Here is a 19,268-nt window from a genome sequence, read left to right as displayed (position 1 = left end):
CTTCTGTCCCTCCCAAACTGCGTTACAATGGTGTGTTTAGCCATCAGAATCTCACATTCTCGCGGGAGAAACTCCCGGACACCAATATAGTCCGCACCCCTCTCAGAAACGTCCCTGTAGGGAGGGAGTTATTTATAATTTGGCCAGATTGTTTCATTTTCCTATCTCACAACCCCCACACTTTTAAAAAGCTTTATACGCCTCTGGCACCATTAAAGTTAATTGACAACCACCATAAAACAGAAAGAAGACGAAGAAGAAAAAGAAGCCCTAGCTCTTTCCCTGTCTATGGCTTTTCCTCGCAGGAAAAAGCTGTCAGAAAGCGAGTTGGCGTCACCTTCCGGAACACACGCGCCGGTGTTGACGAAGGTGTCTGCATTCTGCAAACGCCGGGGGAAAGCACATGTTGACCAACCCGTCTCTAATTTGTTGTTTGCTATAGGGTCAGACGTCACCGTGACAGGAGAAGCTGTCCGCTCCAGTTTGCACCTGGATGTGATAGGTAGGATGTGACAGGGTGGCCAATACGACGATTTAGGTCGGACAGTAGACTAATTTTAAACGCCCTGTCCGGCGTCCGGCGCAGCCTCAAACCTGACTCTTTGTCCTCCTTTTTGGAGTTGCGCTGTGCTTCCAGAATCTTTGCTCGGACGCAGCATAGCGCTTCTCAAACTATGGATGCGGAGACTGCACTACTGGTCAAATTATGCCCGGTGCTTCTGTCACTCGTCTGATAATGTTATGCGCAATTTACGAAGGAACCACAGGCAGACAGAAAAAGAAAACAAACGTTTATACAATCAGGAGGAAATACACGTTAAGTTCATCTGTTTGCATCTATCCAGCGTGTGTTGCTGACCTAGCAGGGAGGGAATACCATGAGCGCGGTGAAGTTGGCTGGACACGCCATTGAGCTGAATTGCGTTGTCGATCTCGAATGAAGAGCCAACTTCAGCCACCGCGCTAAAACCCTGATGTATGCGGCTTGCTTGCCACCCTTTGCCAGTATTCACAAAAGTTGTGAAATATTGAAATATAGGGCCTAACCGTAGGCTATATTCCGATTCTGTTTTTTTAATGTCGGCGACTGGCGATGAAACCAGCAGTTTTTCAGCAGAAACATGCGAGGATTTGATTAATGGGGATTTCACACTTCCCATGCATTTATTTTTAAAACAAGTCATGGTTTTACAATATTTCAGTCAAGCTTTGGTTGGTTTAGGCAACTGAACATATGCGAAATGTCTAATGGATTAACTTTGATTTGCTATGCTGCATATGGGACAAATAGATGCACTAAATTAAAGTAGGCCTATCAAAATATTTAAATAGGCCTAGCTTAGTCTACGTTTGAAAACATATTGAAGGGAACATATTGAGTCAGCCTCAGCACAACCAGATATGTAGACTTACAGCCAGCTTCAAAAGCAAGCAGCCCAGACCCTAAAATTGGGCATTTAGGCCTGTTTAGGTGATTCACACAATTATTTTTCTAACCACAAAAATATATATTTGGTAACATAGACATCCAAAATGGGGTGGGATGATTGGAAGCACTGGGGTGTCAGGTGAGACTGTAAAAGGGTTCAATTTTGGACATTGGAGTTCAGGAGGGTCCCTATCGGAGGTCTGAACAGAAATCTCACTTTAACCTGGAAGAGCTGACCCTAGAGGTGTTGTCCTCTGAGCTGCTGCAGAGGGTGGGTGGAGTTTGCTGAGGCTAAATTAAAGAACATGATACTGAGGACACAGGAACTTAAATCGATTAAAAATACAGGTGGACTGCTGCACATGAAGACACTGCAGACAAGTCCCAAATAGACTGAATCATATAAATCACTATATTTGAGCAGTTAAATGTTGCATGGTGTTTTTTTCACACACTCTTTTTTTGTTTACATAAAACAAGTTATTTATGCTTGTTAAGAACTAAAAATAAATACATGAACTCGAGCATTGAGAACATTGTTCGTGTACACATAGTTTACTAAAAAGAAAGGTTTTGGACAACTCACTCCAAGATGGCGGCAAGCAGAAAAACCAAGTGAGTTGTTCAAAACCTTTCTTATAAAGTCTGTGTAACAATGTTCTCAATGCTCGAGTTAATGTGTAGAGACACTGATGATACTTTGATCAAAGTTTCATGTTGTGTCGAGCCTTTTTAGTGTTTTAAAAATAGCGATTTTGACGCGATCATGTAGTGCCCCTAGGATTCCCATTCAAAAGGCCAAAGATTGGTCGAGATAAAGGAGCCACTTTATGCAGAGGGGGCAAAAGCAGGCAGCGACTGCTCCATTGAAGTCTATGGGCATAGCTCAGAATTTCACCACATATGCTAAGGTCTTGGTTCTATAGAGTTAGGAATGTGAATTTCGGGCATATTTTCATGATCCTCAAACCCTTCTGAACATTTCAGGTACATTTTTAGCATTTTTGAGCAATCCAGTCTGGAGAAAATCAACCTTATATCAGGTGTGCGCCGGTTATTTATGCCGCTGCTGTTGGCCGGTTGCAACTTACGCTCGTCAATACGTCATCGACACGCCTCTTTATGCAGACAGGATTCGATCCCCATTTCGCGCCCATAGACATGAACTACGAAGTATCTTGCTCCGCCTTAACAATCTTTGAAAAGGCCATTTCACCTGAAAACGACAACGAGGACAAGCTTAAAAGTGGCGCTTCGAAGCAATTCTGCTTTTAAGCGAAAGTTTGACTCGGGTACATTCACAAAAACACCCTAGGATGCATTTTGGCGAGAGTTACGCTTTAACTGTGGTGTTAAATGCTAAAGAGATGCCATCAAGTGTTAGCCTATAAATAATGCATTCAGAAATGTAGGCCTTGCAGCCATACTCCCAATTTCACCTGTGCTCAGAAATTGAGAATTGTTTAAATCTTTCTACCACCTGGGGTTGGTTTTTATTTTAGTGTCACTTGACAGATAAATATTAGAGTCATTACATTTACATTTATTCATTATTCATTATACATTAAGGAGACGCTTCTATTCAAAGCGGCTTACATGTCAATTATATTACAAGAGCTATTGTCTCCGGAGTAACTTGAGGTTCAGTGCCTTGCTCATGGGCACAAGGGCAGAAGAATTGAGCCCACAACTTTTCAGGCTATTAGGTTTTCGGTTTTTGGTCGAATCAGTGACGATGCACGTCAGGTCAAAACCAGGCCATTTTCGTGGGTCTATCACTAGGTGGCAGTCTCGCCAGGTCTCGCTGATCACTTCCAGGAAAGTTTACACAAGTAAGTAACAGGCAACACTTCATATTTCATGAAAGACGTTATATCTCTATTTCTAGAAAAAAACAGCGATTTTGATGAAAACTAAGACACTGTTTAGCTTGGAATTTCTCAGGAACAGAGGCGTGTAGAAATACACGGTCTGCACCCACCGAGATCTTAAAGTCTCACCTTTTAATCGAGCCATTGTATGTGTTCATAGCTATAACACAGAATATGCTGTGGCTGTACAAAAATCATCAACAATGGTCTAGATTGCTGGCACTCTAGGACAAAGCTCCCGAAAACAGCTTAGCATTCAATGAGTTAACCAATATACCACTGTTCATTAGACGTCATATTTAGGATGATTTGTGTAAGATTTGGATGTGCCAACATGGTGTTAATATTGAACAATGGGATAACATTTCATCATCACCTTTATTGATGTCTGACATGTTGACATTCATGAAATACGGAGAGATGTAGCCTTCCGACAGGCAACTACAGACAACGACGTTCAATGTGTTCAACTCTTGCCTACCAGGTGGCCTAAACAAAGTGTCAGAACACGTCACATGAAAAACCTTACCAGCATACACCATGTCATAGGTCACACAAGGGACTTCATACTTCCTCTATGACACAGCAAGTGAGTCACACAAAGGGTCACAAACCATCTATCATCATGGGCATGGCCCTGTGAGGACACAAACCAAACCAAAAATGAACTTATCACCCTCAGCACCCAGTAAGTGGTGGATATCATATTGTAATTGTGTCTGTCTATGTGTATATCTCATATAACTTCAAAAGTACAGTTGGTAACCATATCTCAGTCCTCCTATATAATCATCTGAATTTGGTTCGTGATGCTGGAATTTGGTTTCATTTTGGTCAATTTTGTGTGATGGGGCGAGGGTCTACGGTCGCCTGACTGTTCATGTGTATGACTATAGTTTTTATAACTTTCCCTACATCACCAGGTATAGGTACCCTACATCACCAGGTTAATATCTAACAAGGTTATCTTCATTTTTGATCATAGCATAAGTCAGGTTTCACTCAGAGCCATAAGTTATGTTTCAAATACAGGTTCAGACTTACTCGAATGGCCTGTACTTTTGTTACTCAAGAAATGTCTGTTATTGGTTAGACATCTATTTGAAAAGACGTCTGTTCCTTTTAAAGGAAAATACCTCTCAAGAATAATAAGAGTGCTTTTTAGGAGTCACAAACAGTAATACACATTGGCTCTGTGATAGTTTGAATTGTAAATGGGAAAGATGTGGCATTTTCATATTGGGACAAGCATGTGGTGTCTCAATGCATAATTTGTGAAATATTTTCAAGAATACCTTTTCGGGATTTAAACAGTAGAAGACCAGTCTCAACTGTGTAGATATTTCTTCAGGCTCAGTTCTCTAAAGCTAGTTATCCCAACAGGTATTATTCCTTTTATGGGCTTACAGTTTTTCTCAGTCGCTCTGGTGCTTTTCTCAGATCAGAATGAAAATTCTCATAACTATTAGTTCAACCTCCACAACATTTAGTCATTTGTGCACATTATAGCAATTTCTCCTTCCTCTGAACAAATTGCAAATGCTTTTGGACACCGTCATTACCAATTTGCAAATGATGGTGAATAACTACTCATTATGAGATGTACAGTATTTCGTAATATCTTTATTCTAATTATGTTTCCCATTGTAATCGTGCAATTTGTAATGCTTTGCATGGACGTGCGCTGGTGTGTGTTCATGAATGCGTTCATTTTAGACAACGCGCCAGGCCCCTCCCTATAGGTTGTTAATTGCCACACCCCTGGGCGCAAAGCGTAAAAAATAAACGTGCATAATACCAAATTAAACTTTCCGCGGGTAAAAACAAGTTTTACGCCATGCGCTCATGCCCAAAATACAGCCCAGAGTTGAAAAGGGTGTTGTGATGCCTCATCCTTTTGGTATTTTGACCAAAGTATGACACAAATGTTTGAATAAGACCTCATTTAAAAAAAAATATATATATATTAAAAATTCGAAAAAGCGGTCAAATATGTCCACTTTAATATACACAAAGCAGCTCCAGTCTGCACACAAACAGTGTTACACTCAGCAATGATGAGTGACGAGGTAAGGACATGAGTAATGAGGGCCCGTTTTTATGAGGTGTGGACGCTTTGACCATGCTGTCACCAGAGTGCCAAGAGGAAGACTTGGTTTAGTCAGTGAAGCTGTCAGAATTTCTCGAAACCTGAATGGCCAAGCATTCCTCAGATCAGTGTCATACACACACGTGCACTTGAACACACAACACACACACACACACACACATACAAACACACTGGCACATATACATCCTCAAACACACACACATACATGCACACTGGTCTACTGAGCTTTCTTTTCATTTGGTTAAGGTTTAGTGATTACTGTTTTTTTTTTTTTATTATTGTTCCCTCCTGAGTTTGAGGAACAGAGGTCTGTCTGTGTGTCAGCTCTGGCCAAAACCAGTTTAGTAATCTAGCAGAGGGGTGTGAATCCGCTATCATGTCGGATGTCTGAGAGATTGTTTGTCTCCTCTCCACGCCACGCCACAGACAATTCAACACACTTCACTTCTTATTTATAGAAGCTGGAACTTAAGAAACTATTTAACACAATGTGGTCAACTGACTGACCACAGGCTTCCAAATCGGTGAGACAGTCCAAAAAAAAAAAAAAAAGCTTGCGGGATTTAAAAATCTCTCTCAGCAATGCCGCAGTTTGATTCCTGAGAAATGATGTTAGGTTTGAGGGAGCTCTGCTGAGTTCTCCTTGCTCCTCCTCAGGTGAACAAACAAAAAGGCAAACTCAGAGTTTACTGGCAGTGTCCTAATGCACACACTCACAAAGCCTGGCCTCACTCACCGCCAGGATGGGTTGATGCAGGTCTGAATTGTCACATTGTCAAGTCTGTGTTATACAGTCTGTGAAGTGAATTCATTCATGATTTCCTAAAAGCAGACATGTGTAAATGTTAGCCTTAATCTTATGGTGGTTTCAGTCAGAGATCATTGATATATTTAAGATGTCATAATATTTGTAAAAAAAAATGTTAGGACTTTATTTTAAATTAAGATGGAATTAGGTCGAGTAGGATTGGCAATAGACATATACTTTATAGCACATAGTTATAAAACACAAAGTCAGTAGTCCCTACAGCTGTAGTCCCTACAGTAATATTGTGGTTGGTTAAATGACCAAATAACAAAAGCAGAATATTTTAAAAGAAAACATTCAGTAAGTGTAAAGCATTTGAAGCTTACAAGAAGTAGTAACATTGTCTGGTGGATATAGATGTCAGAGAAAGATTTTACAGTTATGTTGTTGTGAAAATTCTATACATTTTACTAAGCTGTCGTCTAAGTATTGATGTCGTCTAATCAATCTAAGACACTTAATATAAGACACACTGCCCTTCCTGAAAGCACATAGAAAAGTATGGGTCACAGTAATCATACTAATTTCTTTGCTTTTATTGTTGATTTAAGATAGAAATTAAATTTTGTAAAAACATATGATTTCATGATTTAAGTTGGATCCACATGCTGTCACATACTTGGAGGAGCTGTTGAAAGTAGTTTAAATGAAAGGCTTGTTATTTGCCATGGCTAGGACTGAGACAGGAAAAACAAGACACGAGTCCAGTCCGTGTTCCTTGCTCAAATTCAGCTGAATTGTAAACTTAAAGCGTTGTAAAGTATTTCCCCCTTACTCCTATAATGCACTGTTATGATGAGCAGGGCTCTGTGCGGCATGTGCTTCTCTGGAAAACGAAGATGAAAAAAGATATCCACTCTTCCGAAATGGCCTGGACAGAAAAAGTTAGAAAAACTGGTGATGCAGGGCATTTACTGGAAACCTGCATGGATACTGTAGAGGAGCTAGTCCCTGACAGCGCCCTCCCTGTCTGTCAGAGTGCAGTGTGTCAGAACTATGATGAAAGAGAGAGAGTGGGGGAGAGAGAGAGAGAGAAAGAGGAAGAGCGAGACATGGCGAGAGAAGGAACAGAGAAGTGAGAGTGTGTGTGTGTGTGTGTGAGAGAGAGCAGTAGACAGTGGCTTCTCCTGAACTCCTGTTGACTCAGTCTATAGTAAATACTTTTTTCTTGCTGAAGTAAAATATTGACGGTGATGAAGCAGTTTTACACACACACACATGCACACACACACATACACTGGGCTGCTCCACCAAGCTGGACCTTACTCAGAAGTGTGATGTCAGAGGTCACCAACTCCAATGAATGGAAGTATTAGGGGGCGTGAGTATGTGTGTGTGTGTGTGTGTGTGTTTATGTCTGTGTGAGAGAAAGAGAGAGAGGGAGAAGAGATGGGAGGGGGCCATTCCTTGGTTCTATAAATACAAGGTCCCGATGCAGACAAGAGGTAGAAACGTGAAGAAGCTTCACCGATACAAGAGGAATCTGAAGACGGATCCATACTCTTTTAAGGACGTTTTCACACAGGATCAGAATCCACAGAGGATCTACTGACTGCTTGAGGGAGTCACCTACAGGGCAGTAAGAATGACAGACAATGGTGAGTAACCACTCTTCTAATGGACATTGCATTAAACGGGTGCACTGTCTGTCATACCAGTGTAAAATGTACTCTAAGAAGTGGCGGAGAGCTGAGGAACTCAATATATATCTAATAATATGTCTCCAAATACAACAGGGCTAACTGTCATACTCAAGTAACGTAACTGAAAAGTTTAAAGAATTAACTTATGTCAGGCATTAACAGCAGTGTCTTTGGACATTGGAGGTATAGTACACGAAACATAAAATTATATACTATTTGTATTATTCCCAAATGTGTTTGCCTTTTTTCTTATATGGACCACTGTATATGAGTACAAAGACATGCCCCAACCTCTTGCCAACAGTGCACTGTGCCAATTTGTCCTGGCATTCCAGAGGACCGCAGTTACCATTGCCTGGAGATTACATAAAGACCAATGGCAAAGCCAGCCTGGCTTGCACTGTGTAATTACTAGGCGAAAATGAGAGGTGTTTTTAACCCCTACGAGACAGTTCATTTTTAGCTTTATAGCTTTCATTACTTTGGAGTGTGTAGGGTAGGAATTTAAAACTGTCACCTAGAATGGCAAAAATCTGAAAAAAGAAAAACATAATTATAGACTTTGACATTAATGTGCGACTAAAGTTAAGTTTGTGCTGAGTGCCTTGTCTGTTGGTAGGATTGTAAATAGTCTACATCATCTCTAAAAATATGGATGAGGGCTCTTGACTGAGTGATAATGGGTTGCTCATGGCACTCCAGCAGTCTGACTTGTCTGACCTTTCTGAAGCATAAGATGAGTGACAGAGGATCAAAGAGTTTTTCTTTTGCATGCTTGCATTGTCTCAACTCCCCACCTTAGAGGTGAGACTCACCTTTTTGATATCAAAATAGGTCACCGACAAGATTTGTGCAGATCCAAGGAGAAATCATTTGAGGGGTGTAGAAGAAGACTAGAAGCAGAATACTGCTTTGTTTCTCCCACTCGCAGTCTGCCAACCCTACTCTACAGTACCTCTAATTAAGATAAGATAAGATAAACCTTTAATTGTCTCCCAAAGGAGAAAACTGCAGTGTTACAGCACAACATAAAGCAGCATACAGCATACAGTACAATACAACAGCATTTTTACATTTACATTTTACATACAACATATACCGGAATATACTGCATATTCATATACATGAATGTGAATATACATACACTGTCCAGCCACAGCAGCTCAGTAATTGAACTTTGCACATTGCACTCCACCTATAGGGCCCTGGTAGGATTCAACAGGGGGAAGATAAATAAATAAATAAATAAATAACTGCACATCCTACATTACTGGCTAATAAACACAGGTAAATGATGAATGTTTTAAGAGAATAAATAAATAGGCTACCTATAAAGTTAAAGGCATTCACAGAATTCAGGAATTTACAGAAAGAAAAAAAATAATTCTAAAAAAAGTGCATTGTGATCTATTGGGGCATGATCATGTTGTGCAGTCTAACAGTTGGGAAGAAAAAACGTACGATGTCTGTCCTTCACACTAATTGAGCCTCAATTGAGAATGGGTCTGATTGGGCTGGTCTCCAGGCTATCGGAGCCCTCCATTCATTACCTCCATCACTCCTGACTAACAAAGGCAACAAGTCCCACCCTATTGTGGACAGTTTTATCTTTCCACACAATGTTCTCACCTTTTTATATTTTTGGGCTTTTTGAACAGGACTGAGCTTGTTCATGGTATGGAACTCCAATGCTACTGGTACACCATGGCGTCTCCACTCTCACCTATTTTTACCCCTTACCTGATTGCACCCCTATACAATAGTTACCTTTATCCATTTGATAAAAAGTTTCATCCCCTAAAAGACCTACAAGTACGGTCTAATACAAGCAAACAGCCAATTGAGGAAAAACCCTTAATCTTAAGGTAAAAGTTAACATAATTGGTGGTAAAATGAATACCTTATGATAGAAACGGGTCTTTAGTTTAGCTGGACTCAAGTGGTTGTTTGAGCAACCCACTCACATGTGGTTATTTGGAGCTGATGTCCATGTGCTGTGTTGCCCACAAGGTGTATTCACAGGAGTGGACCTGTGCAGCCAGGTGAACAACCACGCTCATCGCACAGAGGAGATCGATGTGGAGCGCCTGCTGGTGCGTAGGGGGCAACCCTTCTCCATTGCCCTGCAGTGCTCTGGTGCTGCCCCCCAGGCACCCAACCAGCTCAGCCTCGTCCTCCGACTGGGTGAGTCGACCACACACAACCTTCACATAAGTGGGATCTAAGATTTAACTGGGTTTCAAATATGTAGCTAAGGCAGAGGGGGTTTTGGTTGCTGCATTTGAAACCAAGTTAAATATTATATTAAATGTATATAAACAAGCATTTTAAATGTCATGAAAATTACCTTGAAAGTGAAAGACATTTTTCTTTCTTTCTTTCTTTCTATCCATTTTGCCCTGTGTTCTTCATCATTTTTCTACTGGTCTTTCTGCATATGCATGTATGTGCGTGTGCGTGTGTGTGCGTGTGTGTGTGTGAGTGTGTGTGTGTGTGTGTGTGTGTGTGTGTGTGTGTGTGTGTGTGTGTGTGTGTGTGTGTGTGTGTGTGTGTGTGTGAGTTCATGTGTGTTCATGCGTGTTCTTGCGCTGTGCAGGTAAGCAGGGTGAGGTGACGGTGAAGGTGTCGGAGCATCAGCGGGGCGGGGGCCAGTGGTGGTTCAGCCAGCAGGCTGCCCAGAGCGAGCTGCTGGTGACGGTGCACAGCCCGGCGGACGCGCCCATGGGGCTCTACAGCCTGGCCCTGCTCCTACTCTCCCCAGATGGACACATCCTGGAGGAGACTGCAGCCGAGAGCTTCTACCTGCTCTTCAACCCCTGGTGCAAAGGTGGGTCTGGGGCCGGAGTGTGATGCTGGTAGCTGAAGAATGGGTTGGCACACACACACACACACCCACCCACACACACACACACACACACACACACACGCACATACATTTAGACCCTATAATACCCCTCCCAACACTCATGCACAACACACACACACATGCACAAACACACACACACACACGCCCACACAGACGTACCATTAACATAACCATACAGAGAGAGAGAGAGAGAAGCTCAAATTCATAAACCTGCTAAAATGCATTCATGTATCTGCTTTAACAGGTATTTGTGAATACCCCTGAATATTTCTGCAATAAAATTAGGGATTACATCACCAATATGTTTTCTGTCTTGCAGCCGATGCGGTGCACTTGCCAGATGAGGAGCTCTTGCAGGAGTACATTCTGAACGAGAACGGCATCCTGTACCAAGGGGCCTGGGATGACATCACCTCGCTGTCATGGAACTTCGGACAGGTATTTTGATGTTGTAACAGATGTTGTTGCGCAGATAGCAACTTTATTTATCCATTGAACTAGTGGTCAGACTTAGGTAAAGTGCCGTTAACATAGACAATTGATGCTGAGAAGTGGGTTGCAGGTTATTGTGATTCAAAAGGTTTGGGGCAGCCGTGGCCTACTGGTTAGTGCTTTGGACTTGTAACCGAAGGGTTGCCGGTTCCCGACCAGAACCCTTGAGCAAGGCACTAACCACCGCTGTTGTTGCAGGCAGTAGGTGCTTCACCTCACTGTGTGTTCACTGTGTGCTGAGTGTGTTTCATTAATTCACGGATTGGGATAAATGCAAGGCAAACCTCATGGGAACCCCTGTTTCACTGGTTTTACTCCTCTCCTTCCCTCTTTAGAAGCTTGGTCTCCCCTCCTGCTGGCCCCCAGCCACCACTGGTCGTTCCCCCCCCCAGCTCCGTTCAGTGAAAAGTAAAAAATAAAATAAAAAATAACGATTGCTGCCATTTTTGATTTTAGTAAGATAGGCCTACATTTCAAGATTGTGGCAGCAGCTTGCCCGCTGCCAACACTTTGCAAAGCAGGGACTGAACCAATTACTGGGCCAGTAATGACGTGGTTACTGTACATCCTTTTGATAAAGCCTCATGAATACTGACAAAGGAGCAAACAAAACAGTGAGAGACCACGGCTATGCGGCTATGCGGCTATACGGCTATACGGCTATACGGCTATACCGCTATACGCCTATACGGCTATACCGCTAAACGGCTATACCGCTATAACGGCTATACGTTGAACTGAAGCCTTTTGGGTCTGGAACACAGCCCAGGCCTTTGTGTTGGCCTGGGGCTGTGTTGGCCAGAGGGATTAACCTAAGGTGACAGGCACTGTGGGCTGATTTGGCACAAGGGTGGAAGCTGGGATGTGGGCAGGCAGTCAGCGCTTTTCTGTCGCCGATGCCAAGTCGGCGGTGGGCGGTGCGAATTGTGACATCTTGGTGACAGGGCAGCCGCCCGCGAGCCGGCCAGTCCCTGACTTCCTCTTTGATGGATGCAAGGCATTTCTGCTTGGGGTGTGTAGGAATATCAGCACGCACAAACACGAGGCTATTCTGCCCCAGCTGATGCCTGCCAGATGGGCACAAGGAGAGAGAGAGAGAGAGAGAGAAACAGAGGGGGAGGTGTAGTTGAAAGAGGGATTAGTGCTTGTTAGAGACTAAATGAACTTGAGGGAGAGGGAGAAGACGGAGAACAAGTGGTGGCTTTAAGTAAGAGGGTCTTGAGTACTGATGGGTTGTTTGGCAGTGGGGGAATGCCCTCATCTAGAGAAAACAAGATATCAAATTAAACAACTACTGGAAGTGAATAACAAGAATGATCCGATGTTGTCCGATGCTTAATGCCATTTTTATTATTGCGAGAAGTTGCAGAGATATGAATATTTATGGCAGAGTGTTGAAATGCTGACAGCATGTTGATTAACGGTTAAATCAGTGTAATGCGAAGTGACACTCTGACATTTGACACACACGTAAAAAGCCACAGACACAAACAGCCTCTCTATCACCCCGCAGTTTGAAAAGGACATAGTGGACATCTGCTTTGAAATACTGGACAACTCACCCACTGCACTCAAGAACCCAGACATGGACACTCTAAACAGAGCCAATCCTGTTTATGTCAGCAGAACCCTCACTGCCATGGTAAGTCTCTTGTACAAAAACAGCACTAATAACCTCTGCATACCGTTGTCTCTCTGCCACCATGGTTGAAGGTGCTGCTGGCGCTTTAAGAATATTGGATAATGCACAATGCACATATGCGTTTTTGTGCTGTTGAGTCTTTTCTCTTAGACCACTCAAATGTCCCTGGTCTCTTGCTAACAGTGCACAGGATTTAAGTGTGTTGGTAGTCTGAGGTCACATGATTTAGGAGCAGATCACAAATTGTTACTGAAAACCAGGCGACGTCACTTAGCCGTGACTGATGAATACAGTGACACACCTTCTCCTAAACAGCTGGCCCGCTCTGGCTGTTGGATACTTGGACTGTGTTGGACCATGTCTCCTCTTGCCATGCTGTTTGGCAGCTCTGTGTGTTCCCGTAGACTGTGGGACTGCCAGCCAGCTTTTGGAGCACTTTGTTGGGTTCCCGTCACTATTTGTTTTGGATGCCACCATCATCCATGAAACTATACCGCTAACGAAACTAAACACCGCAAAACACTGCTGAAAAGATTAAGATGTGCCAGCTCTTAGAAAGAAACTGAGCAGACAGAGCGAAGCAGATGACTGACCTCTCTGCAAATCACCAAGCTGACACACACACACACACACAAACAAAGATGCACATACCACGTACTTGCATGTTAAACATGATTTTGGACTTTTAGTTAATGAATGGAAGGCTTTAGCTGTGACAGTAGCATCATTTGCAATGATAAACAATAGTGTAAAAGATTGCATACATCTGTGAATTCGTTTAGGAGCATATTACAGTATGAACATGATGTAATGAAGTTTTAACAAACAAAACAGAAGAACAAAAGGACAACATGTTATTGTCTCCCGGCAGGTGAACTCCAATGACGACCGTGGGGTGCTGACCGGTAACTGGACGGGGGATTACTCTGACGGCGTGGCTCCCACGCGCTGGACGGGCAGCGTGCCCATCCTGAGGAAATGGAGCGAGGGCGGGGCTCAGAGGGTGCGCTACGGGCAGTGCTGGGTGTTCGCAGGGGTCGCCTGCACAGGTGGGGCATTGTGACAATCACAATTGATATGGTATCACTGCACAGTGTTCAGTCCTCCTGCTTAATGTAAAAATATGGTTGGGAATATATCAGCGTTTAGTTTAATAGAGGTTGCAAGCATTTGCTTGTGTAATGTCATGTCATGCATAGATTCAACATGTGCAGATGAATAGGCCAGATTTTTTTCCCACTATGTGTAATTGCTCTGCGACCAATTTACTCTACTCTACCAGGTCATGTCAGGCCGTTGTGTTTGACTGGTTTTCTGATCCTTACTCTGCAGTTCTGCGATGTCTGGGCATCCCCACCCGCTGCATCACAAACTATTCCTCCGCCCACGACACCGACGGGAACCTGATGATAGACTACCTGTTCGATGAGAACATGGAGAGCATCTCCACTGGCGGCAGAAAGGACATGATCTGGTGAGACCCACGAGTTCCTGACCACTGACCCTCTGACACCTACGTAATTTACACCTGACTTGCTACGTATGATACTTGCTACTATAATTTAAGCCAAACCCATATGCTTGTTGTCCCCAGGCAGACATACTTTAGTCTTTAGTCATCTCCCTTTTCGAAACTAATGGAGCTGTTTTCGCTATCAGCCTATCTCCCTTTCATCCTCTGTGAGTGGCACTATACGCCCAAGACAAATTTCCAATAAGTTTATCTTATCTTATCCTATCTTATCTTATCTCTGTGCACAGGAACTACCATTGCTGGGTGGAGTCCTGGATGGCTCGGGAAGACCTTCCAGACGGTAATGATGGGTGGCAGGCTCTGGACCCTACGCCCCAAGAGAGAAGTGATGGTAGGATTCATCTCATTTTATCTCTTTTTATGTACATAATTATCAGAATATTCCATCCACATGCTATAAACATTATGATATTACCAACATTATGATATTGTGAATATATGTAGATTGTGGATATAATAAGGTAAAATACAATATCTATGAATAGTTGACCTTGAGCGAATAAAGTTGAGTTGACCTTGAGAGAGAGAGAGAGAGAGAGAGAGAGAGAGAGAGAGATAACCAGAAGAGAGAGAGAGAGAGAGGGAGAGAGAGATAACCAGAAGGGAGAGAGAGAGAGAGAGATAACCAGAAGGGAGAGAGAGAGAGAGATAACCAGAAGGGAGAGAGAGAATATGAGAGATAACCATTGCCCATTGTCTCCTTTCAGGTGTGTACTGCTGTGGGCCTTGTCCTGTGCGGGCGATACGAGAGGGGGAGGTGGGTGTGAAATATGACGCGCCGTTCATCTTCGCTGAGGTGAATGCCGACCTGGCGTTTTGGGTCGTCCACCCGGATGGCGAGCGCACACAAGCCTCGGTCAACAAGAGGACAGTGGGCCGAAACATCAGCACAAAGAGCGTCTATGGCGATTACCGAGAGGACATCACCGCACACTACAAATACCCAGAAGGTGATCCAGTCAAAAGAGAGTTTTGAAAGTTAATTTGCACATAAAAATGTAACCGTACAAATGTTAAATCTCTTGGGCTTTATGAAAAATAATTTGTAATTTGAGGTGAAAACCTGTTAATTTAGCCCTCTGTTGTAGAAATTAAATAATACACACTTTTGAAGATGACTAAAATAGTGTTAGTTTCCCAAACATGGTCAAGCCTAGACTCATGGAGATCTTCACTGAACGTTCTCTTTTAGTCTAGAACAAGGCTTATTCCATGTTTGGGAAACCAGACCAATAGTCACATGACAGTTACATTGTCTGTGCAACCTCATCTCAAACCACTATGAAGAAGCTCACAGTTATAAATAGTTTCAGACAGATGCACTGGGTCTGAATCCAACAAATTCCAAATCCTATTGCTGTTATTTCAGGTTCGGAGAAAGAGCGTCAGGTTTTCGAGAAGGCCGGCCGGAGGGTTTCCCAACAGAACGGCGGTCAGGGCCAGCTGGAGCTGTCCATCAAGCATGCCCAGGCCGTCCACGGGACGGACTTCGACGTGATCGTGGAGGTGCACAACGTGGGCGACGAGGACGCACGCGCCCACCTCACAGTCATGTCCACCACAGTGACCTACAACAGCCTGCACAGGGGAGAGTGCCAGAAGAAGACGGCTCGCCTCACGGTTCCTGCACAGAAGGGTGAGTCACACAGCCCTGCCTGGTGCCTGGCCAGCACAGATGGCTAGAACTCGTCCACTTTTAACACTGAAATAACCACTTTTACATGAAGCACTTCAGGACTTCCCTAAATGATGTACTGGATTCAATTAAGCACTTTAGTACTACAGGATGATGTAATCGAAATCGAAATCGAAAATACTAATCGAAAATATGTAATCGAAATCGAAATACTGCACAGTGTTCACAATTTCTTGTCTTTAGTAGTGTGATTGTCAATTTGTTGGATTATAATTATTGATCCTTTCACTTGGGTGTTCCAGCTCACAAAGAAGTTCTGCGCCTTCGCTACAACCACTACGGAGCTTGTGTGTCTGAGCATAACCTGATCAGGGTGACTGCTTTCGTCAAGACGAATGATCAGGATGACGTGATCCTGGAGGAGGTCAACATCCCTCTGCGGATGCCAAAGTTGCTTATCAAGGTAACCAGGAACTCGGCTCATACACGGAGGCGAATACATACAGCATTTAGATTGAGCTACAACAGTAGAAGATGTTATGGGTAATATTGTCTAAACCTTGTGTGTATTTGCTGAGGAAACCAGTACAGTCAGAAATGTTTGGTTATCCTTTCATTATTCTAATGTTTATGCTTTCCTTCAGGTTGTAGGGGAAGCGGTCGTCTCTAGGAAGGTGACGGCCCACATCACCTTCACAAACCCGCTGCCGGTCACTCTGAAAGACGGCGTGTTCACAGTGGAGGGTGCAGGCCTCACAGCAGCTACAGAGGTTCCTGCTCCGTAAGTGCAAGCCTTGTGTGTCATAACATGCATTTGTCAACACACATTTTAACATCTGTCAGGAGTCTGAAAGTTGGGAGTAAGCAGTAATAAATTCTTCTACAAAATTGCATAGGATTGGTATCTGTGTATCTTTTAGGATTTGTCTTAATGTGCTTTTCAAGCTGGTAATAGCATTAATGGACAAATCAGCTGTGAAGTGAATGGTTTGAGTAAAACCACAGTAGTACTTTTACTCTCCAGATCTGAACTTTTCCATTTGTGGTAGCTTTAAGGATAGTCAGAAACAGTCCAAGGCCAAGATACCTTGGCAGGACATGTCAACCACGGTCGGACTGCAGTGCCACACGAGAGAACATAATTTATACCCCCACACCAAAACACACGAATACAAACAGATGTAAGCTGCTCATCTCAGTCCAAAGGCGATCTGTTAGCTAAATGTTACCACATGTGAGCCTGCTCTCCAGACGCCAGGGTAAATATCATCGTGGTCTCAACCTAAATTCGGGATAAATGCTTCGCTCGGCCAGACGGCCTTGGGTGGCTCTAAGGTTGCCTTTGTCGGATTAGCCAGTGTGAAGCAAACATTTGTGCAAGGCTTTGTGTAAATTCTCCCAAATATGTGAAATGGAATTTGCAAATAAAATAAATAACACTCTAGAACTATGAGGAGCTGAACTAGAAGGTCTATGTTTTTACGTCATTGGAAGTGTACTTCCACAGAGACAGAAATGAAAATAAGTCTCTGAGCCAAACACATCGAGCAGGCCTAAACTATTTCCTGGCGAGCACAGTATGTCCACGTTGAAATGTGGCTGGGAATTCTGTGGTGGTCATACCCTGCTGTGATGCACAAACAGGCTGACGATATTTCATGCCTTGTGGGACTCTACCACTCTTGCTGTTGGGTAACAGTCTACTTCTTTCACACAGGGGAAATATCGGACCAGGTGAAGAAGTGACGGTCAAGTTCTCATTCAAACCCATGCGCCCTGGCCTGAGGAAACTGGTAGTGGACTTCGACTCAGACCGGCTGAGGGATGTGAAGGGGGAGGCCACTGTGATTGTCCGGCGAAAGAAATGGAACCGACATGATTGACACAAAACTACGATTATCACTTTAGATAAATGGTGTTTTTTAACAGAAAAAATAAACAACTATTCCATGTGTATGAGTTGGATACTGAAGCAACAGCATAACTGAAAATGTGATACTGATACTTTTTAGATTTTATTTTATAAAATGGTTTAGGTCATTATAATATTTGCACTAAAATGATGTACTCCTTAAACATAAGTTATATTTGTGAAGCTAGTTTCGCATTGCATGCACTATCAGCATAGTTATTAGTGCTGTCTTGCACACTGCTTACAATAATAAAATTATATTTCTACACATTCTAAAACGTGTGTTTATTGCCAATTACAAAATTATAAGGGGATGACTTTAGATACAAAAACTTGAACCATCACAACTTTAGCTCTCTGAGGGAGGTGCCTTTTTTCGCACCGTCTTCAGCAGGGTTTGTTGAATGACAGGGTACAGTTTGTAGCAGCCTTCAATACACGCCTGGACAGCTGCCTTTAGGGACTCTTGCTCCATAACACCGTCCGACTGCAAGCCTGACACTTGATTCATGTTAGGCATCAGAGAAACAGTCACACTTCCCTGGTTCTCCACGAAACCACCATTCTTGTCGTCCTGGACCTCTGCCAAAGTGGGGTCGAGTAGCTGCGTTGTCCCAGTGTGTCGGACGGTGCATCCCAACACCAGGTCGTACATCTCGATCCCTGCATCCGCGAGAGCGAGGGATGCACAGGTGACCGCATGGGACAGAGCTGGCCCGTCGCTCTCCAAAACCATGACGCAAACGTCAATCTGAGAGCGAGGGTACTTGTGCAAGCAGACTCCCGGCCGAAGACTCTCTAGTAAGCCCTGCGACATATCCTTCTCCTCGTTACCCTGCACCCATGCCCCTCTCTTATGGCAGGCGAACGGGGCAAACCGCATGTCAGCGACGAGACGTCCTGATTTCATGTCGGTTTCGTCTCTGCGGTCAGCTTCTCGGGGCCCATACACAGAGCAGATTATTTTGGTATTGCCTGCCTCAATGTAAGCAGAGCCCTTGGCCTGACTGATCAGTCCACACCGCGCAAATATCGGACGCAGGTCCGAGGGGCCGCGCTGGCTTTCATCTAAACGGCGATCCCCAGATGCGAGGGATTTCAGAGACTCATTGGAGATGAAATGATAAGGAGAATGAGATTCATCTGGACCCCGAATTCGCCTACGATCTACAGGCATTTTCGTTCTTCGTGGTCCGCGTGGAGGTCCGTAGCTCCTCACTAAAAGTTCCACTGCGGAAGTTGTTCTCAGGCACAACACACAAGACCGACTGGCATCATCACTCAAACTGTTTCGCCATCTGCTGGTTGGAGGACAGCACTATCCT

At 43.6% G+C, this 19,268-nt stretch overlaps 2 protein-coding genes across 2 annotated transcripts; one reads left to right on the top strand and one right to left on the bottom strand.

Moving 5' to 3' along the window:
* The first annotated feature begins 7,258 nt into the window (after positions 1–7,258).
* On the top strand, positions 7,259–18,213 carry tgm2l (transglutaminase 2, like). Its single transcript, XM_048256842.1, has 13 exons — positions 7,259–7,816; positions 9,872–10,045; positions 10,458–10,688; positions 11,047–11,165; positions 12,733–12,861; positions 13,733–13,910; positions 14,194–14,335; positions 14,623–14,726; positions 15,103–15,345; positions 15,765–16,031; positions 16,334–16,494; positions 16,676–16,812; positions 17,749–18,213. The coding sequence occupies exons 1-13, from the start codon at positions 7,804–7,806 to the stop codon at positions 17,912–17,914; spliced, it is 2,064 nt and encodes a 687-aa protein (XP_048112799.1). The 5' UTR covers positions 7,259–7,803; the 3' UTR covers positions 17,915–18,213.
* Positions 18,034–19,210, bottom strand: exosc6 (exosome component 6). Its single transcript, XM_048256843.1, has one exon. The coding sequence runs from the start codon at positions 19,118–19,120 to the stop codon at positions 18,293–18,295; it is 828 nt and encodes a 275-aa protein (XP_048112800.1). The 5' UTR covers positions 19,121–19,210; the 3' UTR covers positions 18,034–18,292.
* Positions 19,211–19,268: the final 58 nt, after the last annotated feature.

Source organism: Alosa alosa, chromosome 11 (genome assembly GCF_017589495.1).
Source record: "Alosa alosa isolate M-15738 ecotype Scorff River chromosome 11, AALO_Geno_1.1, whole genome shotgun sequence".
NCBI classification, from domain to species: domain Eukaryota; kingdom Metazoa; phylum Chordata; class Actinopteri; order Clupeiformes; family Clupeidae; genus Alosa; species Alosa alosa.
This window is presented reverse-complemented; position numbering and strand designations above follow the sequence as displayed.

Coding starts and splice junctions, on each gene's coding strand:
- tgm2l (XM_048256842.1), top strand. Junction 10,689..11,046: donor CTTCAACCCCTGGTGCAAAG/GTGGGTCTGGGG, acceptor TCTGTCTTGCAG/CCGATGCGGTGCACTTGCCA. Junction 16,032..16,333: donor CACGGTTCCTGCACAGAAGG/GTGAGTCACACA, acceptor TGGGTGTTCCAG/CTCACAAAGAAGTTCTGCGC.
- exosc6 (XM_048256843.1), bottom strand. CDS start 19,120: ATGCCTGTAGATCGTAGGCGAATTCGGGGTCCAGATGAATCTCATTCT.